The sequence below is a fragment of the Poecilia formosa genome, unplaced genomic scaffold, assembly GCF_000485575.1.
Source record: "Poecilia formosa unplaced genomic scaffold, Poecilia_formosa-5.1.2 Scaffold208, whole genome shotgun sequence".
NCBI classification, from domain to species: domain Eukaryota; kingdom Metazoa; phylum Chordata; class Actinopteri; order Cyprinodontiformes; family Poeciliidae; genus Poecilia; species Poecilia formosa.
The window spans coordinates 19,630-41,148 of NW_006800147.1; the positions used below are offsets into that span (position 1 = coordinate 19,630).

Here is a 21,519-nt window from a genome sequence, read left to right on the forward strand (position 1 = left end):
TCTTATTGCGCTTGAAATAAGACAAAATTAACAAGAAAGAAATAGGAGGAGCTTGTTTAAAGTCAATAATTCCTCAATAATCATGAAAAAGTACTGGTTCCACTGGAAGATTATTTAACTTTTAAAGTGGGGAAAATGTCTTGTTATATAAGTGAAATAATCTGAAAACTTGAAAAATGAGACTGAAGTGGCTATTTTTTATATAAAGTCTGAGAATATTCCTGTGATAAAACGGTCTAGTCAAAGTTTTCCTTCCAGTCTGAGGCACTGCTGCTTTGCAAAGAAAAATGGGTATAATCTCTAATCCCAAATTATTTAGTCTTATTTTGCATCACATAAAATCCCAAAGCAATATTTAATTATACAGTTGTAACAAAACCTGGGAAATATTTGCAAAGCACCGCTAATAGAACATTTCCCAGCAATTAACTGGTTAAAAACACACCTGGAGAGATTTATAATTTCTCTTTCATTTTAACCAACTTCTTCTCTGAAGATTCAATACCATTATGACCAAAACAAATGTAGAAATTCTGTTTTTAGATCCGCCGTTGTCTAAATATAGCGACAGTCACCACGAACGCGGTTAACATGAGTCAGGCAGTGACCAAACAAGCATTTTTAGACCAACGTTAGTCATCATTAAGATGCAGTCGTCTTATTTTAATATGAAACACGCTGAGGCATTGAACAAACCACAAAGGGACAAAATGGAAACCCTGCTTTGGCAGACGCCAAAAATAGAACCGCTCTTTCATAAAGAAATGCCCACTATTCCCACCAAGGTTCTTAGAAAACAACCCAGATAATGATGCTATCCGGGTCTCAGAGATTAGCCGGAGCCATGGAAACTCTGTCAACATCTACATTATTTAGAGAAAACCTATTTCTGTTGGGCTAACGCACCTGTGGGTCGTTACCCCGACAATCAGGCGGCTAAATTCAGGCGTCGTACTTACAAGGAACTCGTCTCGGATGAAGAATTTGGCTCGCGTCACTCTGGGGTCTTCGCCTGGTTCAGGAGTTGCTGAAAGGACAACAGAGTCTCCTTTTAAAAACACAACAGGAAACCAGTGTGGCTAAGTGCCTGTTAGCGTCGCGGCGGCGAGGCGAGGCGAGCCACTGACCTTCATTTGGTATGGTGTAGCGAGCGTATTCGGGGAAATAGTCCTCAATTCTGGACTTTCCGGCTAATACTTTCTCAGCCAGCATGTCCTGCTTGTTCAGGAATAAAATGACGGATATAGTGCGTAACCATCTGAAAAACAAACAGCAACAGCTTATTTTACTGTTGAACACCATCCAGGCCTAAGCAATCAATCAATCAATCAATCAACCAATTAAACAAGATCAATGATTCCCCCTAGCATGATTTGTTTTTCTCTCTTTCTACCAAAAACTGGATGATAAAAGTCTTCAGTTTTAGTTCCATTATAATTCAGAATTTATTGATATTATATCAGCTGAAAATGGTCACCAAATAATATCATTTATCGCGATAACTTCTGGGACGATTTATCGTCCGGATAATTTTGCTACCGTGGCAGATCTGGCAGCATGATGCTGTGGGATGCACTTCTTCAACAAGTTGGGTTGAAATAAACACAAACCATTATCTGAAGGCTGCAGCCAGAGCTACATGGGTTTGGATTAAAATGTAATATTTATGTATCAGAGTGGCCTAGTCAAAGTCCAGATCTAAACAGCAATCTGAAACTTTGATCCTCGCTGACGTCTTTCAATAATTTTGCATGTAACCTGGATTTTTGCTGACAGCAGCTCAAGTTATGTGATGATTATGACACTGGTACATTTTTTTTTACAAGCTTTATGTTTTCTTAAATCCTGCAGTAAAAATGTGTGAGCTCTTTCCACCACTGCTGTAGGTAGATTATCTATAACACCAACAATAAAACATTATTCAGCAAGTATGAGGGAGGACTCTGAATTTAAGCACAGATTCACAGACATGTGAAGGTTAAACTATTGAACGTACGGAAGGCTCATCCTGCCAAAATTACCAGTAGCTATAGAAATTAATAAATGGCTTGACAAAGTAGTTAATGTGGCAAATATTGCATAAAAACAAGGTGCAAACTTCCTTGATTTACAAAGTGTCATAAAGTAATACATATTCATAATTGTTAATAGTATTAATGTAACACTATTACTATTCTTTCATTTTCATTTTCCCCAGATCCTATATATATTGCATGATTCTTTTCATACTCTATTTATTGTGACATTTCATTTAATCATTTTCTCTGTTTTCCATATTTATTTTTTATTTACTGTAATTTTTGTTTAAACCATACACTGATTTATTTTCCTCTTTCCATATTCTTCCCTTCAGTTTTAAATTAATACTTTTTTTAAACATTTCTCATCATTGTGCCATTTTTATTATTTAAATGGAGGAAGAAAATCTAATATCAAAAACGAGAATCACCCCAAAAGATAAAAAATAAAATAAAATTTAAGAATGGCGGCACATTTTGGAGTTTGATTAGACTGATAATCAGTATTGGCCTTAACAGTCTGTATTAGTTGGTCTGTAACGCAGACAATGACTGAGTGGTGCTAAGGGCAGAGAAAGGAGCTGCTGTCTCCCAGTCGGGTCTCACCTGTTATTCCAAATACTGCGGAAAAGGTCCAGTGCTTCCCGTAGCCTGTTGGTGTTGTTGTCTTCCCTTATTACCATGTTGTAGCTGCTGCTGGCCACCACGAAGATGATAGCAGTGACGTCTGGAGGAACAGCACAGACTCAGAGTCAGGACACATTTAACCTCTGGTTTTACTGCTATTAGCAACATTTAACTGATGTTTAACTGATGTTTAACTGATGTTTAATTGATATTAAACAGCTGGAGGTCTCACCGTTAAAGCACTGGATCCATTTTCTCCTTTCATCTCTCTGACCGCCGACATCAAACATGCTGTGGTACGGAAACAAACAGCAGGTCAGAGCGAGACAGCAACGCGACAGATAGACAGACAGACAGAGAGAGAGACAGAGAGACAGACAGACAGACGTTCCGAAAATAGAAAAAAATTCTAAATGTTCGGTTCAGTAGGTCAATTAATGATTCAGTTCATTTCAGACATTCAGTTCAGATATTTAGTTCAGTTCAATTGTTCAGTTCAGGTCAGTTCAGTTCAGTCCAGTGATTCAGTTCAGTCCAGTGATTCAGTTCAGTTCAGTGATTCAGTTCAGTCCAGTCGTCCCCGGCTCTGTTTCCTTCTTGTTGTTTTGTTTTCTCTCTCCTTTGAGGCGGCGTTGATGTTGGAGGGAACAAACTTCTGACATTTCAGGCCCAGAATCACGAGGAAAAGGTAAATATAGTATTGACGCCCAGGAGGGCATTCCGATCCGCCATTATTCCTTTTCCCGTTTTGGTGATGCCAAAACGGGACCGGGTCAAAACGCTTCTAAAAGGAGAAAATTACTGGAAAACGCCTCTGGAGGCTCTGCTTTCGGAGCCGGCTGACGGAGTTCTGCAGAGCGGCTGCATAACAGACGACGTAAGAGTGGATGTGGACGTAACAGGAACAATGCGTCCTTTTAGCGGCCGCGAAATATTCGGCTTATAAAATTGACAAAAATAAGCTGGGAGCACAAAATTATGACGATTTCTAAATGTGCTTCTGGTGGCGTGTCATTTCAGCGTTTTCTGATCTCTGTCTAGTTTTAGAGCGGGTTGTACAAACTTTCCTTTTTAAGACTTTGTTTACTTCTTTATTTTTACTTGCTAAATAAACAAAGCAAAAATAATATTTTAATGACAGACAGATTTCTGTAGTTTTTTGTAGATTTGAAGAGAACTGCAGGTTTGCCTGATTAAAAACAACAACAACAAAAAAAAACATATCCTAAAGTTTTCATCTTTTTCTGGATTTTTGTGTATTTTTATTAACAGGAACGGTTTGTGGCGTTGCAATGTCTGCATCTTAGTAAAAGTCACTGGTTGTTTTTGGTCCCAATTACTAATTAATGAAATTAAATGTAAAACATACACGAATACTTTGTGCTGCACATTACATTTTAAGATTTTAAAATGTTTTTTGTTATCAGCATTAGTGAAACTTTCACCAACAGATTTTAACCACCTGAGGCAGGAAGCCAGTTTTTATACAATTCTTGTTTTGTTTTTTCAAGCCAAGGGCCACACAGAACTGTTCCGAGGGCCGCAAGTGGCCCGCGAGCCACACTTTGGTCCGACTTACTGAAAGTTGACTTTGTCTACTTGGAACCTCGTCTCGAAAATCCCTGAAGTTAACACTCGGCAGCGTAGAAGATCCTGCGCACAGAAATGAAGGACGATTTAAAAATAAAAATAAGAATAAAAACAAGAAGCTGCCTCTTTGGAGCAGATTAGCAGGACTGACCTGGTCTGTGGGCGTGTAGTCGCTCTGTCTTACTGAGTCAATTCTGTCCAAGAAACTGCAAAAAAAAAAGGAAAAAAGATAGATTTTTAAACTTTAGATTCACAGAAACAGTAAAATACAGGGTTTGTACACTTTATTCAACGGTAAAAGTCAAGCATTTTTAAGCATCTTCAAGGTAAGTTTTCAAAATGTTCCAGCACTTGAATGAACTAATGAACTACAAAAAGACAGTTACAATTCACTATTATATGTCATTTATTACTATTAATAATGTCTTGTGTTTGTATTCCACGTTCTACATCAGGGACAAAATGAACTAAAATATAACAAAATGTAATGTTTTGAAAGGTTTCTCTCAAGAACAAAACAATAATTTAACAAAAATTCCACAATTCAATAAAGTTTTGTAATCTATGAAATATAAAATGATCAATAAGTCACAGAGCCGTTAGGAATAATAAATATTCATTACATTGAAACAATCCACACAAATATTCCTGCTCAAATTTAATGATTAAACACAAAACAAAAATCTTCTTGCTAAGTTTTCTGGCATTTAGGAAATAGAAATAATTTTGGCAATAATATATGCAGTTGTGCATATTTCAAGCACTTACCAAACATTTAAAACACCTGTTCAAGGATTCCCAAGGATTTCAAGCACCTGAATGAACCCTGAGAACCGAACAGGAGGAAACAAACGGACCAGTCCGATCCGGAGGCAGCCGCCATGTCTGACTCCCTGCAGAGGCCCGGGGAGGCCGCTGCTGTTGCAGCTGCGCGCCACTAGAGGGCGGCCGCGCTCAGTCTGGGCTATTTTTGTCTGTCTCTAGCCAGAGTGATTGCATAAGGCGGTTATTGTGGAGGTTAGACAGCTTGCTGCTGCTGCTGCTGCACATGCTCCCTCTGTTGTGAAAGAGACGACGGCAGCAGCAGCAGCAGCAGCACAGCGGGCTCGGAACAACCGGAGCCGGGTCGGGCCTCTGGATGACCCGGATCACCCAGAAATGACTTCCAACAGGGGACTCCATTACGCTCGCAAAAGTATTCACACCCTACATATCGTTTTCACATATCTTTCTTGATAAAACCTCCTGATTGTCAAGTGTTGCGCTGGGTTTTTAAACTAGAGGTAAAAAGCAGCCATCAGGGCCGGTCCAAACCTGAGCTGATCTTTATTCAGGGCCCCCATACCAACATATCAACACCAGATTCTTTGTCATTCCTTAGCTAACTATTATTAGCATCACTTGTAATTAGCTTGCATCGTAGCAGTGATAATTTAACTATTTTAAAGAAACATCAACTGATTAACAATAATTTTGATGTCTTGTATTTTTTCAAAAGCAGAAATCTTCATTTAATTTTACATATATATTTGTTTTTATAAAGATTAATGTGTAACATGAGACACTTGAGAGAGGGGGGTCAGGGTCAAATAAGTTAGTACTTCTACTTCTCTCCTTTACTTCATCTTATTTGAGTTATGAATATTTTTTAAATAAATAAACTAACCTAAAAAACAAAATCGTAACGAAAGCTATTTTTCCTTCCCATCAACTCAGAGGAGGTGGAGGATGTTTCAGACAGGAAGCTGCATTCAGCTGACGGCGGTGACTTCCTTCAGCAGCACTGACCCAGATGTGGGCCAAACCGGGTCATCTCCTCACCATCTTTGATTTTCTAACCAACCCATCTGCAGTTTCAGGATGTCACCAGCCAGACGGCGCGGCTGCAGCACACAGGAAACGCGACGCGCGTGCTCCTCTACAGGTCTCTTCGTTTTCACTTCAGGCGCCTGAAAGCGGCACACCAACACGCCCAGCGAGGATTAAATAACCCAGAATGAATAGTGCATTATGAGCCATTAGATAACAGCAACGTCGCTCATGTGCTCTGACAGCGACGTTTTCATCACGCCGACTATTTCTGCTGCAGACGAAAGGAGAAGTAGGACTATTTCTGAAAGGGCAACAAAACTTTCTCACACAAACTGCCGCATGACTAAAAGTTGTAAAAAAAAAAAAAGAAAAGAAAAAAAAAGAAAAGATGCAAAAAGGGCGGAAAAAAGACGACAGCACTTAAAACTAACAGGTTGGGTAATTTACAACTTGCAACAAACAGGAAGTTTACATGTAAAGTTTAATATACAACACTAATTACACAACATTATTATATCTAAACCATGGAGCTTTTGTGATAAATATTACTGGATGATAATTTTTTAATGATTTGGGAGCAAAAGTCCGATTTTATTGTGTTTTTTCTGCAATCATAATATTGTAACATATTTGGTTAAATATTATTTAGTTGCATCTTAATCACTGGTTGGATATTTAGCATCTTTCTATGGAAGTTTTGGTGGAGTTAATTTAAATTAGTTCATTTCCTGGAACAGATTCAGCTTTGAAGAATCGTCTACAAACTTTTAATAGACGCTAACTCTAATGTTAGCCTGTTTAATCAAGTTAAACTGGTTTTTCTAACCTGATGGTGGCAGCATTTTAGTTCCTTTTGGAGATTTTTCATAATTTGTTTGGTGGAAACTTTGCACGTTTGGGCAATTATTCCCTCCGGTTTTAGATGGAAATCTAAAACCTTTAGCTAATAATTAGCATCTCAAAAGCTCAAATAATAGCTGAACTACAGCCCAAGATAGGGAGGGAGTAATGGGCGAGCTGGCAGGAAAACCGTCCCACAGCATAATGCTGCCATGCTTGACAGTTTCAAATTCATTCAATCCCCTTTCAGATTTAAATTTAACATTAATTCATCCAAGAAAGTTTGTTTCTGACAGGAAAAGAGGCAGGCAAACGTATTAAAACGATGTAAAACGAGGCTCAATTTAGGATTTCTAATTGAAAAAAAAACAACATATTAGGAAACATCCGTTTCCCAATAAACAGCAGACGGAGCAGCGCTCTAAAAATTATCTCAACTATGTATTTTTGCAGATTTCCTGCTCATTTTTACTAAGAAAATCAATAGATAATCTCAGACCACTGCTCTGAAGGTAAATTTGTGTTTCTGAGAGCAAAAATGTTGGAATGCAGTAAAAGAATAATAAAAAAAAGACAAAGTATTAAACAGTACTGATTTGTTTCATCTGTTCGTTAGCTAAATAAGCCCTGCATTAGGAGAAGTATATATTTTTAAAAGTTCTGAGTAGTGACTGCTGCTGGTGATTTCACAGATAAACAGCAGATATTCAGACTCTCATTATGCAAGATGGATAAGTGTGGAAAAACCTGAATAGCAGATTACAAACAGATTAATTTTCTGCTTCAAAGCTGAAAAAAAAAATCCGTCTTAAATTATGCTGAAAATGACAAAAACAAAAACCAAACAAGGTGATTTTTTTAACTCATTCTTGTGTCACAAACACAATTAATCCAATAGTAGTACGTCTGATTACCAGTTAGTACCATAAGTAGCACTGCACACACAAACCAACTCCTCCTTCCCCCCAAAAATAAAAAAGCCCAAACACATTCAGTCTAAAAAAAACAGCACATATGTGTTTAGTATTTTTAGTCTTCCTTGCAGAAACATAGCTAGGTTATAATTACAGAGTGCTTTGTGACTGCCATGTGACAGCAGTACTAGATATCCAAATATAATCTCCAAAAAAAAGAAAGAAAGAAAACGGAGCAAGAGATCCATAAAAAAGCCAACGAAAAGCAGAAAAGTTAGCGTTGGTGAATGTAATTCCTAATCCAAGTGTTAGGGCGCAGCTTTTATTTAACTGGACGCAGGAATAGCCGAGTCCGTCTTTTTTAAGGTTCTGCCGTTTTCCTCAGTCTCCTCCCAGCTCTGGTTCAGCGTTGGCATTCCCAGATCGCTGCGATGCGGCCGCTTTGTCAGAGCTGCAGACTGAGAGCGAGCAGCCGCAGCTTTACCCCCCTTTGTTTTAATGTGTGCAGCTCACACAGTACGCTGTAGTACATATACACACAGCAAAGTACGCTGCAGTACATATACACACAGCAAAGTACGCTGTAGTACATATACACACAGCAAAGTACGCTGCAGTACATATACACACAGCAAAGTACGCTGTAGTACATATACACACAGCAAAGTACGCTGCAGTACATATACACACAGCAAAGTACGCTGTAGTACATATATAAAGCAAAGTACGCTATAGTACTTGTACACAGTGCTGATAAACCAGCTGCTAATTCCCGTCCATCCTGTAAATGCTCATGTCTTACAGGCAGATCTGTTTTGAACTTTAGATGTAAAGCTAATGGTCGCTCTGTTGTGCTTTACAGTCGCCGCCGTTGGCTCTGCGCGGCAAAAACACAAAATCTTACCAAGTATTTTTGGTCTACCTTCCAGTGTACATATCTCAGTGCACTTAACCCTTCCAGACCGAACGGGCCGGCGACGATCCAGCCAGATTTCCAGTACCGTAACTCCACCAGACTTTGCGCTATCTGAAAAATTAAAACGGTTTCTGAAAGGGGAGATGTTGCGCTTTCCAGCCAACATCATGTAATTACGGTAATTTCACCTTGCCGAAGCAGGGAGTGAAATTAATCTGATCAGACACTCTTTCAACAGACGGCAAATTGCAAAAATAAAAAGTTTCAGTTGTTATGGATAAATGGGCAAATACATTTACTCACAGGACATTTAAAGAACCGCAAACAATTAAAATCAGCAAAAATATCCAGGATGAGATTTGAAACAGATATTAAAGGGTTAAAATGAGACAAAAACTAACTTACAACAAGATATAGGAGCTTGCTTTACTAATTCCTTAATATTGATGAAGTTCTGGTTCCACAGGCAGATTATTTCACTTATAAAAATGAATTTTTACTTAACTAATATGCCAGTGGAACTAGAGCATTTTCATCATTACTAAAGAATAATTTACTTAAAACCAGCTCCTATGTCTTCCTGAAAAGTTTCTCGTAAGTTAATTTTGCTTTTTTAAAACATACGAAGATATTTGCACTAGAAACTAGACCAAAAACACTCGGTTACATTTTGTGTTTTTGCATAAGGTTTATGCAAAAAACTGGCTAAAAACACTTGGATTACATTTGAAAAGTCCAACAATCCACAAACAAGAGAAATTTATGATTTTTATTTTATTTTAACAAACGTCTTCTGTAAGAATTCAGTCTGATTATGACCAAAACAAACCTAGAAATTCAGTTTTTAGACCCGTTGTTGCCCAAATGAAGCGAACGCGGCTAAACAACACGTGAAAAACGCATTCTTATAAGTAAAATTATTTACTTAAAACAAGCTGAAAAGTTACTTATAAGTTGGTTTTGTCTAATTTCTAGCATAGTGAGATAACTGCACTAGAAATCAGACCAAACACACTTGGTGAGGGTTTGTGTTTTTGCAGTGTGTGTTGGGCTCAAACACGGCGTACCGGTCCTGCAGGCCCGTCTCTGTTGCTATGCAGAAGCTCTGTTATGGACAGAATCACTTGACTTGTTCTGGTCTTTCTGTGTTGTTTGCCTAATCTTTACATAAAACACAGACGTGAGCGTAGCCTCACGCACGCACGCACGCACGCACGCACGCACGCACGCACGCACGCACGCACGCACGCACGCACGCAGAGCAACATGTTGAGGGCCAGTTGATGCAGAGGCTCTGGGGCCTCCGACCCCGACGTGGGGGCAGGTCACCTGCTGCTGCCCTATGAACAGAAACAGAGCGAAGGGAAGGTGGTGCCTCCAAAACTACGACTGTTAATGGAGTCCATTTCATCAGCTGAAGCTAAATTTATGTTTGCTTTATGGAGCTTTTAACAACAAACTCAACAACAACCGTTCCTACTGGCACGTTTTTACGAAACCAAGCTAAACTTTTAATAAAGAAAATTACATTTTCAAATTCAGTGAAGTTTACCAAACCGACCTGCAGATGAGTGAAAATAGAACCGGCTCCTGTGCTGAATTAAATCATGACCAATCAATTAATCAAGTTTATTTCAGCAGGCAGTTCAAGATGCTTTACATACTAAAAGCACACAACTGCTAAGCTGCAAAGAAAACTCCATGCAGTCAATAACTGAACAAGCATTGCATTTTGATGTGTGCCATCACCAAAATCAATAAACATCAAAATGTTGGTCTACGTTTCATTCACTGTGATTCAAAAAAGACTTTAAACAAAAACTCCGTGTTTCGGGTGTTTTGCAGTTTTCTGGAAGTTTGTTCCAGATTTGCGATGTGTGGAAGCTGAATGCTGCTTCTCCAGGATCGAATGACGTTAACTGGAGAACACGGGCTCAAAAAAAAGGCCAAGCGCTGAGAGAACAACACACTGAGCAACAATCAAACCAAAACTGAACCAAAAGATATATTTAGCAAGTGGACTACAGCGCAGGGCATTCTGGGTAAATACAATAAACACAAACACACTAGTGTAGGTCTAGCAGGAGAAATGGGTTGTGGTTTTTTTTACCAAAGACAAAAGAGAAATCCTAAAACTGCTAAAATCTGATGCTACTCCATTTTTTTTTACATTTTGGGAAGAAGGAAGTTGTGTTCAGTGTCTTCTTCAGAGGTTTTTCTGTCTTTTCCTTCAATGGTTCTTGGTGCAGCGCCACCACAGGCGAGGAGGGGAACAGGTTTTCCAAAGGGTTTGATTGTGAAAGAGAAGATGAAAATGTGATAAATATTGCAATTTCGGATCCAATCAAAAATAATCTACTGGATAAGAAAGGTCAGAGTTCATCTTTCAACAGAGTCTGTGCAAAAATGGCCTCCGTTGGAGAATTTCAAGGTGAAACCAACTGCTGGAAAAAAAACACAAACGCCAAATAAAACCCCTGTGATGTTCCTCCTAAAATCAAAAGGCTCCTCTCCTGTGAGATCAAGCCTGAAATCAAACATGGTGGTGGCGGTATAGTGGCCTGGGCCTGAATTACCTGCTATAATTAATGGAACAGTAAATTCTGCTCACTAGCAGAAAAACCATCAAATGTGGCTGAATTAAAACAACTCTGCATAACGACGGAGCGACAGATTAGCTTTCAGGTGCTATTACTTCAAATCAGGCAGATTTTTGTCCTTCATAGATATGATTTAAAAACTGTTTCTCTCTGATGTTCAACTCTATTTGATGATCTAAAACACAGAACAGAGGAAACCTGCGAGGCGTTTTCATGCCACTGAACAGGCAGAGTGGACCTCTGCAGGAAGATTAAACCAAACTGCAAGAATTTGCTTTAAATTTGTGATAAAAAAACCTCTGAACTGCAGGATGTGTTAAAGCGCTAAAACGTTCACACCAACAAACAGCACCCGGCCTCATGTGCTCATCTGATAATTGGGTTGACTTTTTACAAATAGCAGACCTTCTTTAATTAGAAGTGCAGAGGATCGGATCAATAGTTTCCATATTTTGAGCCGCTTAGGCCAGCATAATGGATTTTCACTTTAGGGTCCAACTGACTAGTGACAGCGCTGTGAAGCTCAGCTGCGCCACGGCACCGAGTTTCACAGCTGGAACGTTTGATTAAAATGTTTCCAGCTCACAGGTTTTACCATATATTTCAGCTGGCACAGCTGCTTTTAAAATAAAAAAGTCTGAAACCTTTCTAAGTTATTTAGATGTCGTTTAGGGATGCACAGATATTATTTGAACTCTAAATTCTGACAATAGATGTGTAAAAAGTCAGCTAAATATTTAAGAGCTTTGTTCTTAATATTAACTCCAAATGAGCTGAGTCATTACTGAACTGTACTTTAATAATTTTTAAAGTGCTTTCTGTAAAATTTAGTTTTCAAACAGTTTTTATATCAAATTTTAAGTTTTTTTCTGATATAAAAGCTCCATGTGGTTACCAGTCAACCTTTAAAGAACAAACTGTGAAGTTCAGAATGGATGGATGGATGGATGGATGGATGGATGGATGGATGGATGGACAGACGGACGGACGGATGGGTTTCTGAATATTAAGTCAACAACAACTCACTTGCCTTTTCCAGCAGCCATTATACAATGATAAAACCAGCTGACTAAATTGCTGGAGTTCCACTCAGGTTGCTAGTTGACGGGCTGGACTCGGGTTGCTAGGTAACGATGCAGTCTGACTCGGCAATCAGGAGGTTTTTGAAACTGCTCATTTTCCAGACACCAAAAAAACACATGGGTGTTTTTTTTCTAAGTGCTTTGGGTGTTTTTGGAAGCAGTCGAGACCCAAATGGAGGAACAAAAACGGGCAAAATATGAATTCTGCACAAAGATCCCCTTTATTTTTTCACCACAGCTAGAAATTACTATCATACTTTTTCAGGCTGCAAAGAGACTTTGAATATAGTATAAATCGTATGCACAAATGTAATCCAAAATGTCCGTCTTCACTAACTAGAAAGGACCCAGTGGAACCACTGATCTACTCATTGCGTAACCCAGAGTGACGTGGTGAAGCATCCTGGTCACCTTTTGGAAAGACCTGCGCCCCCGGGGTTCAGCTCATCCATCCAAACAAGAAACGCTGCGCAGATTGGGAGATGGATCTGGAACCGGGCGGATCCATCAAGCAGGTCTCAGTGGGTACTTCCTAAATATAGGAGCGGGGGACAGAGACGCTCCTGAAAGTCAAACCGAATCTTGTGTAAACAAAAGCGCCTGCTTTATCTCAGCGGCGGTCGATTGGCCCTCCAGGGCCCCATCAAATCACAGGCTTGAAGGGTGTTGTATATAAAAATGTAAAATACACAGCAATGTCCTCTTGCGTCTGCTCAGTGTCTGCGTGCGCCCTTACGCCGCGCGCGTTGGAGGCAGAACCGCTCGCCAGTCCACATGCGCTTCTTTCTCTCTGTGAAATTGACAGACGGCTTTCTCTAATTAATACAGAAGCGCAAACGTCGATACGTGAATTATACCAAAAATAGAAAAAAGAGTAAAAATAGTCCAACCGGCGGCGCTGGGCAGATTTCAGTCCTTCTCAGGAAAAACAACCGCCGCCTCAAGGCATCAGCGAGTTGATCGGACCCCAGAACAGTTTAATGTTTTATCACAACTGTTTATGTAAGAAGATGATGAGAAGGTCAGCACATTTTACACATTTCATTTTAAAAACAGGACATAAAACTGAACTTGTTTACTGTAAATTCATCATTATGTCAAACAGTTAAGATGCCTTAAAATTTTATTGCAATATTTTGAAGTACTTTGGCGATAAAGATTATTTTTTAGCATTTATCACATACATAAATATTGTTCTTAAAAACATTCTTCTGGATTTATATCACTAAACTTTAAAGGCATTTAATAATATTTTCAAATTTACTGATATTTACTGATGTGAACGTTTAACAAAAGAAACGTTTTAAATCAATTCGGTGGCGTTTTTCTGTATCGGCCGACACTAATCCTCAGATATCGATATTGGAAGTGGATCAGTGCGTCCCTGAATAACCGGCGTGACGTAAGCTGATCACGAATGACGGTAATGACAGTAGACGTGTTTAGGCCTGTTGCAATAAGCAATAAATCAATTAATGGCATAATAAATCAAAATGAGCTCAATAATTTCGATTTGCGTAATTTAGCGTTTTTCGCTCTTTTCTGTCTTTCTACCAAAAACTGGATGATAAAAGTTTTCAGTCTGAAACTTTGGCCCTTTTTTTTAGACAACTTTATTTACAGAGACTTCATAATTAATTTTATTTGTCGTTTCTGTTGTTTTATTTTGAAAACTTTTGATGTCTTCCAGTAAAAGTGTTAATATTCCATAGGATTTAAGGTTTATGGAGCTGTGAGAATGAGTTCTTGCATTATTATGCCATTATTACCATTATATTACGTGACAATGATCTGAAAACAATATTATCGTTTATCGCAATATCGTCTATGATGATGTATCGCCGTTGTGAGAGGCCTTGGTATGTTGCCGACGTCTTGCAGGCTGTGAATGATGCAGTATCTGGGGTTGGCATGTTGGTAATTGGGGGGCCCCAAATTAAAATCTGCTCAGGGCCCCAGAAGGGTTTGGGCCAGCCCTGGATGTAGGTCAAATTAGTCGTTGCACTTGGAACCAAACTGATGACCCATCGAAAACGGGGCTGTCCTCTCCCCCTCCAATCAGACATCAATAACCCAGCGCCTGATGTCAAACGGGATGAATAAGTATTCACACCAGAGGAAACATGTTTTCAGCAGGCAGGCCTGTTTGTGCAGCTCCCCGCTCGGCCTGTCGGGGGCATCCCCACGCTCCTTTCCTCCACACCGACCCTGCCTGGTTTCAGCAGCCTGGTTCCCATGGCAACCGCTGTCGGCCCACAACACCCCGCCGCCTCCTGCCTCCACTCCGTCTCTCCCTGGGCCCGGCCGCATCCCTCCACTCCCAGGCTCTCCCATACATCGGCACCAAGCCGGCGCTCGCTCCCTCCTGCCGCCGCGCGTTCGAGTGCCGGTGGGAGACGAGGTGATTACGGAGGGGGTCGAAAAAAAGTTTCTGAATACACCGACCTGAGCGACACGCCGCCGCCGCCGCCGCTTTGGATGAATGAGCAAAAAGATGCTGAGAGTCCAGCTGAAGTAAGGCTGGATAAACGCTGTGATGTATGAAAACTCTGAACGTCTGCATGAGGAAATAAGTAATAAATTAATGATAAATTAAAACAAGCTCAATAATTTCCATTTGCCTGGTTTATCTTTTTTTTCCTTCTACCAAAAACCAGATGATAAAAGTCTTCAAGCTGTTATTTTGGTCTCAACTAAACCTTTTTCTAAAGGACAATTTTGTTTACAGAGACTTCATAATTCAATTTATTTGTTGTTTCTGTTGTTTTGTTAATTTATTTTGGATATTTAAAATATCTTCCAGTGCCAGTGTTAAATGTTCATTAGAATTTAAAGTTCATTGAACTTTGAGGATGCATAATATTACCTGAAAATAGTCTCAAAACAACAACATTTATAGTTCACTGCAGTAATTCTGTGACGATTTATCGTCCAGCAGAGTTTATCGGTACAGTCCAGGTCTCCATGCAAAACTAGCGCAGGACATCTTGTTATTGTCGCCTGAAACACAAGAAGAAGCCAGATTTAACAGCAGGTTTCACTGCAACATGGGAACCTTTCAGGGTTTAATTTAAAGTAACTTCAGCGTTTTATTTTCCTACAGGAAGTTCAGTAAGATTCACCCAAACTACAGCAAAAACATGCAACCTTCAGAATGTTTGGGATTTCATGTGACCACCACCACAAAGCACCGCATAATTATGAATAAAAATCAAATAAAATGTGGAACACGTATTTACACTCAGCCTCTTTACTCTGCGCCACCTAAATAAAATCCCCAGTTAGTGACTGAAGTCACCTGTGTGTAATTTAATCTGTTAATCTGTAAATCCAGCTGTTCAGTGAATCCTTCTGTTAGAAAACATTAATGAACAAACAGCATCAATTCTACACTGTAAAAACACTAAATCTTAAACCAGACCAATTTTTGTCTAGTTTTTAATGCGAATGTTTTAGTATTTTTGAACAACTTAAAACTTCCCATTCAGATAAATAAAATAGTTTTAAGTAAATAATTTTTGAAAATAGATGTAAAAAAGTATTAGTTTAACTTAAAACAGGACAAGTTTTATTTGGCTGAAGTGGGGGGAAAATGGCTCAATTATAAAAGTTGCAGATTTCTGATCTATCGATACAGATCAGGGTGTCCAAACTGTGGCTTGGGGGCCATTTGCAGCCCGCTAGGTAATTCTGTTTGGCCCCTCAGTCCACAATTCAAGAATGGAGCAAATTTAATTTAATTTTTACAAGCAATTATTATTTAGTACTTTTCTTAATAATGTTTCTGTTTTCATTGATTATACTTTGCTAAAACCAGGAAGTGCTGTCCAACCTTTGTTGAGAAAAGTATATATATAAAATATAGAATAAGCCCCAAAAGAGTTTTGAAAAATATTTACCTGTCATTTTTAATAATTATAATAATTTACAGATTCCTTTTCAAGTATGCTTTATTAAAATATTGTCTGCTTAGTATTTTACTGAGGAGATAAAAACAACTGATTTTTATTGAAAATGTTTGGACATCACTGTTTTATATCAAAGTGTATTCATGTGTTAGAGTGGTCCAGTCAAAGTAAAATCCTAAAAAAAAAAGGTTACATTTATGTTTAGAGGCCCTCTAGGTCAAAAATAGTTTGAAATATTTTGCAAAAAACCTTCCCATCTGCAAAACTCCACACATATTTTCAAATTTATTGATACTTTAATTGAAAAAATATGGAGAAAATAGAAATTTGTATAGTTTTGAGAGGCTTTAAACATCATTAATTGGAATGTATTTTGAAAATAAGAAGAAATTCATCACGATAAAATGCATGACAAAATGCACAAATTCATCTTTTTTGAAAATTGAGTCCACAGCGCTGCTTTATAAAACATCCAGCCTTCATTTAACCTGTTGCAGCTTTCAGCAAATCAATTCTAGTTAAGGTTGGTGACTGATAAACTGGAGCTAGCCACCAAATGTTTGCTCAACTTATCCTCGAAGCTAACTCGGTCAGCCCAGCCAGATGAAACAATCCTGCAGCGCAAACTGTCAACAAACCCCACTGACAAGAATATAAGGTTTCTAAAAATAGCCCCGTGTCCCCCTCTGGCCACATTCCTCAGGAGGTGAAAGTTGAAGCTTGTTTGACTAGTCGCCGCGGCGGGGGGAGACGTTCCTGCCTGGGTGTGGCTGGACAGCGCCACCCTGGGGCCTCGCTGCGAGGCTGGGAAGCATCGCAGCCCCACTGCGACCCCACTGAGCATGCCCAGAGGGGTCAGATGCAACAAGAAGCCAATGTCATGATTAGACAGCAAAACCTCTGCTTGCACGTCCAAACGCTGCCTTTGGTGGAGCTTACGTGTGCGCAGGGTAGGGGGAGACAGAGCGCCTATTGCAGAGTGACTGCTTTCACGTCCGGGCGCCAAAACGTGAGAAAGAAAGCAGCGGCGGCGGCGGTCCGACGAAACCGGCACACAGAGGCGCTCTGTGTCTCACCTTCTGCCGCTGACCTTCCCTTTTGTTTACAGCGCATTGCCGGGATACTCCCTTTGATTTGGCTGCGCACACGTGACCTCAGCCAGTTTCTGCTCTGCAGTGCTGCTGCTAAAAATAGCCTCAGCTTGCCCTGGCTCCACAGCTAGTTTACATAAGCTCTAAGGGGGGGAGAGAAGAGAGCGACAGAGAGGGGGGTTAGCGAGGAGGAGGAGGAGGAGGGGAGTCTCGGTGAAGAGAGAGAGCAGTAGAGGAAGGAGGGGAGGAGACATGAGGAGGGGTGCATGGTCGACCATTCCACAGTCTCTGAGCAGGGGAGCTGCAGCGTCACCGCTGTCCTCCGCAGACTGCCTGTACACTCCTGGACAACAGGAGGCTGAGGTATATATACACGTCTATGCGTGTGTCTGTGTGTGTGTGTGTGTGTGTGTGTGTCTGCGTGTGTGTTGTCAGCGCACAGTAAAACACTCAGAGATATCCGCCATTCACCAGCCCTGCTCTTTGTCTGGCCCTTAAAATGGACGCACATTTTAACCCAAAAATAAAGACGTGTATTTATAGCTCCGCTCCTTTAAGTGGAACAGAAACTCTCTCTCTCTCTCTCTCTCTCTCTTTTTCTCTCTCTCTCTCTCGTTTTTTTTTTTTACCTCCAACCAACCCGACTCGTAGCAAACAAAAGCAGGCGAGTTCATGCTGTTTGCACACGTTCACCAAAACGGCTCTCTTAGAGAAGATGACAGGAAAAAAGGTTGACTGAGATCGCTTTGAGACAGATGGGTGCTGATTCTTTTGTCTTTTTAGGACAAAAAAATGGTGTAAGTTACAAGAATCTAAACTATATTTTGTGAAACTGTAAATTTAAATATATTTGTGGTCAGTAAGAAATTATCATTTTCAAGAAAACTATTCCTCCTGCTGCTCCAGTAACATTTAGGACTACAGCTAACAATTATTTTCTAGCGATTAATCAGATAAAACAATGACACATTTTGCAGATTTCTCATTTTACCACTTAAGCCTCTATTATACTATTTTATACTATAATATTCAAAATGCATTAAAAGATGTAAATTAACAATTAAATTCATTTTTTAATTAAGAAAATACACATTTTATTATCTAAAAAGGTAAAAGCCCAGCATTTCAATAATCGATTCATCACAATTAATCGCTTCAGTCTCAGTAACGTTTATTACTTACTAGTAACATCAAGCGACGTGGACAGATTTACCAGAAAACAAAAAATATGAGAAAAACCCTCCCAAACAAACAAACAAACAAACAAAAAACTAAAACAGCAACACCTTTCAAATATATTTCCAAAATGCAAATTTGCCTTCAAAAGTGAGGAAAAACTGGGATTAAATTCTACAGTGTACAGCAACAGGTGGGGGAGGGCCAGCAATGCATGCTGCAGAAAATCTTAGCAGCTGTGAAACCAGAACCTTTCAGTACATCTTAAACATTTATGTCCAACCAGAGCTGTAATAATTTTTTAAGGTAGAATATCATATTAATGAAATTAAAACAAACAAGGAGAGCAGAATCTAATCGAACAGATCCCACTCTGAAGAAGGTTACAGTCTGGAAACTGAGGACTAATCAGTTTAAATCACAAACCTCAACATTAACGTACAACATCAAAATCACAAAGTACTGCTTGGATATAGAGGTGAGGATATGGATTGAAAGTTTTAGCACCATATTTAGTCGTACTTGTGACAATAGCAGCTACTAGCTACTCTATTGCAGCATGACACAGCAATCATAGCCTCACAAACACAAATACTGGAAAACATACCATCACCTCACTTAATCATGTTTTTAAATTTATTGATACTGATACTTTTATTGAGTGGAAAAAATAATTCAGGCAATACGTGCAGTGTTAGATGTTATTAAACATCATTAATTGAAATTTACCATGAAAACGATAAACCAAAATTCTCATTATGATAAGAAATTTATCACAATAAATGATAAGCGATACGATAAATGTTATGAGATATTTAGTGGGCCGTTGTATCCCTTGCATCAATAATAAAATGTTTGGACCAACTTGACAAAACACCTGATGCTGAACTTAGAAATTCAGTTTTCTAGAAAAGAAAAATCACTCTCAGTCTTCAACAGTTATACAACAACTGCTCGTTTCAAAATACAGAAAAATAAAGTTCAGTGAATCCTGAACTTTTCATCTTTTATTGGGTGAGAGACGGGTAGAGGTCACAGAAACACACACGCACACACACACAGAAACACACACACACACACACATCTAGGGCCAGTTTAGAAACACCAATTAACCCAACAGACATGATTTTGGGAGAATATGATAACTGCATGCTAACTGCATGCTAACTGCATGCTAACTCCATGCTAACTGCATGTGTGGATGTTTCCTGCCCTCATTAACACCTGATGATTTAAATCTGTCCTACTGTTCGGACGCATGAAAACGGTAAATATTACCTACCAGCACAAAGTGGCTCAGAGTTATTTTGGTTTGGTCATGGATCATAATCTGTCATATTTCATAAGAGTTGTCTGGTCCAAGCAGGGATCAGATTGGAAACAGTGTCATATAACGCTTTCAGACAATTACAAACAATTGAATTAGATTAGGTGTTAAACTGGAACATTTCCCTCAACATTTGTCTCCATTTTCATTTAAAGAAATTGTACTACCAAAGGAAATAAACAAATACAAGCTGCAAGTTGAACAGGAGCCTGCTTTACCAAGCCAAACTGACCAGTTTATAGTTTCAGATCCAACTGGCGGTTTATTAAGTTATAAAATATAAGATCAACAATCAACATTCAAATTCCGCAAGAGACGAAACATGGCTACCAGAAACGTTTCTGCATCTGAATATCCAAGCAGAGGTTCTACATTTTAATTTTACGAGAAAAAGAATGTTTTAGAAATCAGGGTTTCTGCAGGTTTCACCAACTCAAGACTTTTTAAGACATTTTAGACATCAGAAATGGGATTTAAGACTTTTATCATGACAGAAATGTACAAAAGAGAATAAATCACAAATAAATAAATTGTATGGGTTGGCAGAAGAAGTGGCGAAGACGAAGATCGTCCAGCCAACTGGTGGTAAATAATAATGGACGTGAAAAAGCTAGCTAGCTAGCGCATATTAGCAGTAGCATTTGTAGAACACAGTGATGATGTCTGTGTGTGATATTACTTTAGCAGTAAAGTCTACAAGAAAAAAGAAAACTACCTGGTTATCGTATTTAAGGCAAACTTGTTTTCCCAATAAATTCACATGTTAAGGCCTTAATTTTAGATACATTAAAAATGTAAGACTTTTTAAAGATGCACAGACACCCTGTATGTCGAAACGCTTTCCAGTAAACAATTATTAACATTTCTTCATGAGTTACTTCAGCTTTAGTATGTTGACGCTGCAGAAGAAAGAAGAGTAAAACCATTTTCTGGTCATTGAAACATTTTCACTAAAGATGCACTGATCAGTCTTTTCCAGGCTGATCGTCTCGGCAAATCCTGCAAAACGACTAAATTGGAGAAGCTAAACTGAAACTGTTCAGCTTCAGGCAAAATAAAAAGATGCTAAACTACAAAGAGAGCAGAAAGTCAAGACAAATATTTGAGTCTCTGCTTTTATTAGATGAGGATGAAGTTTAATTTTTGTGTAATTTCAATGATTTTTGACAAACTCATGAGTGCTAAGCTTTATATTCACCTCAAACTGGCTGCTTCTTTGTCCAGTTTTCTGTTCAGCTTGACAATGACGTGGAAACATGGCTATTAAAAGTAAGCAGAGGCTGTCTGAGCCTCTGGTCTCTAGAAACAAAATAAAAACACACTGGCAGCACAACGAATCTTGTGACATGTAGCATGCAACGCGGGGCAGCTTTAGGCTCTCATGGCCGCTCTCCTGAGCAGGCGGAGAGATTTTCATGTGCGATATCTACGACAGGCTCCAGATCTCCACCTAATGCACTTAGGAACGGGTCGCAGGTGGAGGAACGGTTCGCAGGTGGAGCAACGGGTCGCAGGTGGAACAACGGGTAGCAGGTGGAGCAACGCCTTGCGTCAGGAACAAAGCAGATGCTGAGTGATGCTCAGGGGGGAAAGAGTTTACAAACACAAACATGTTTGT

The 21,519-nt window shown here is 39.3% G+C and overlaps 1 protein-coding gene and 1 long non-coding RNA gene across 3 annotated transcripts in view; one reads left to right on the forward strand and one right to left on the reverse strand.

Annotated features, from left to right (window-relative positions):
- gnal2 (guanine nucleotide binding protein (G protein), alpha activating activity polypeptide, olfactory type 2) overlaps positions 1 to 21,519 on the reverse strand; it is a 78,743-nt gene that overhangs the window by 2,654 nt on the left and 54,570 nt on the right. For both annotated transcript variants that reach the window (XM_007567387.2, XM_007567388.2), the window contains exons 6-11: positions 4,387 to 4,441; positions 4,225 to 4,298; positions 2,878 to 2,936; positions 2,625 to 2,745; positions 1,128 to 1,258; positions 960 to 1,027 (exon numbers count right to left, since the gene is read on the reverse strand). In XM_007567387.2, coding sequence (XP_007567449.1) covers positions 960 to 1,027; positions 1,128 to 1,258; positions 2,625 to 2,745; positions 2,878 to 2,936; positions 4,225 to 4,298; positions 4,387 to 4,441 — 508 coding nt within the window. The remainder of the gene's footprint in view (positions 1 to 959; positions 1,028 to 1,127; positions 1,259 to 2,624; positions 2,746 to 2,877; positions 2,937 to 4,224; positions 4,299 to 4,386; positions 4,442 to 21,519) is intronic.
- Positions 4,468 to 7,679, forward strand: LOC107838072 (uncharacterized). Its single transcript, XR_001664133.1, has 2 exons — positions 4,468 to 5,430; positions 5,952 to 7,679. It is a non-coding gene; the product is annotated as an uncharacterized LOC107838072 (long non-coding RNA).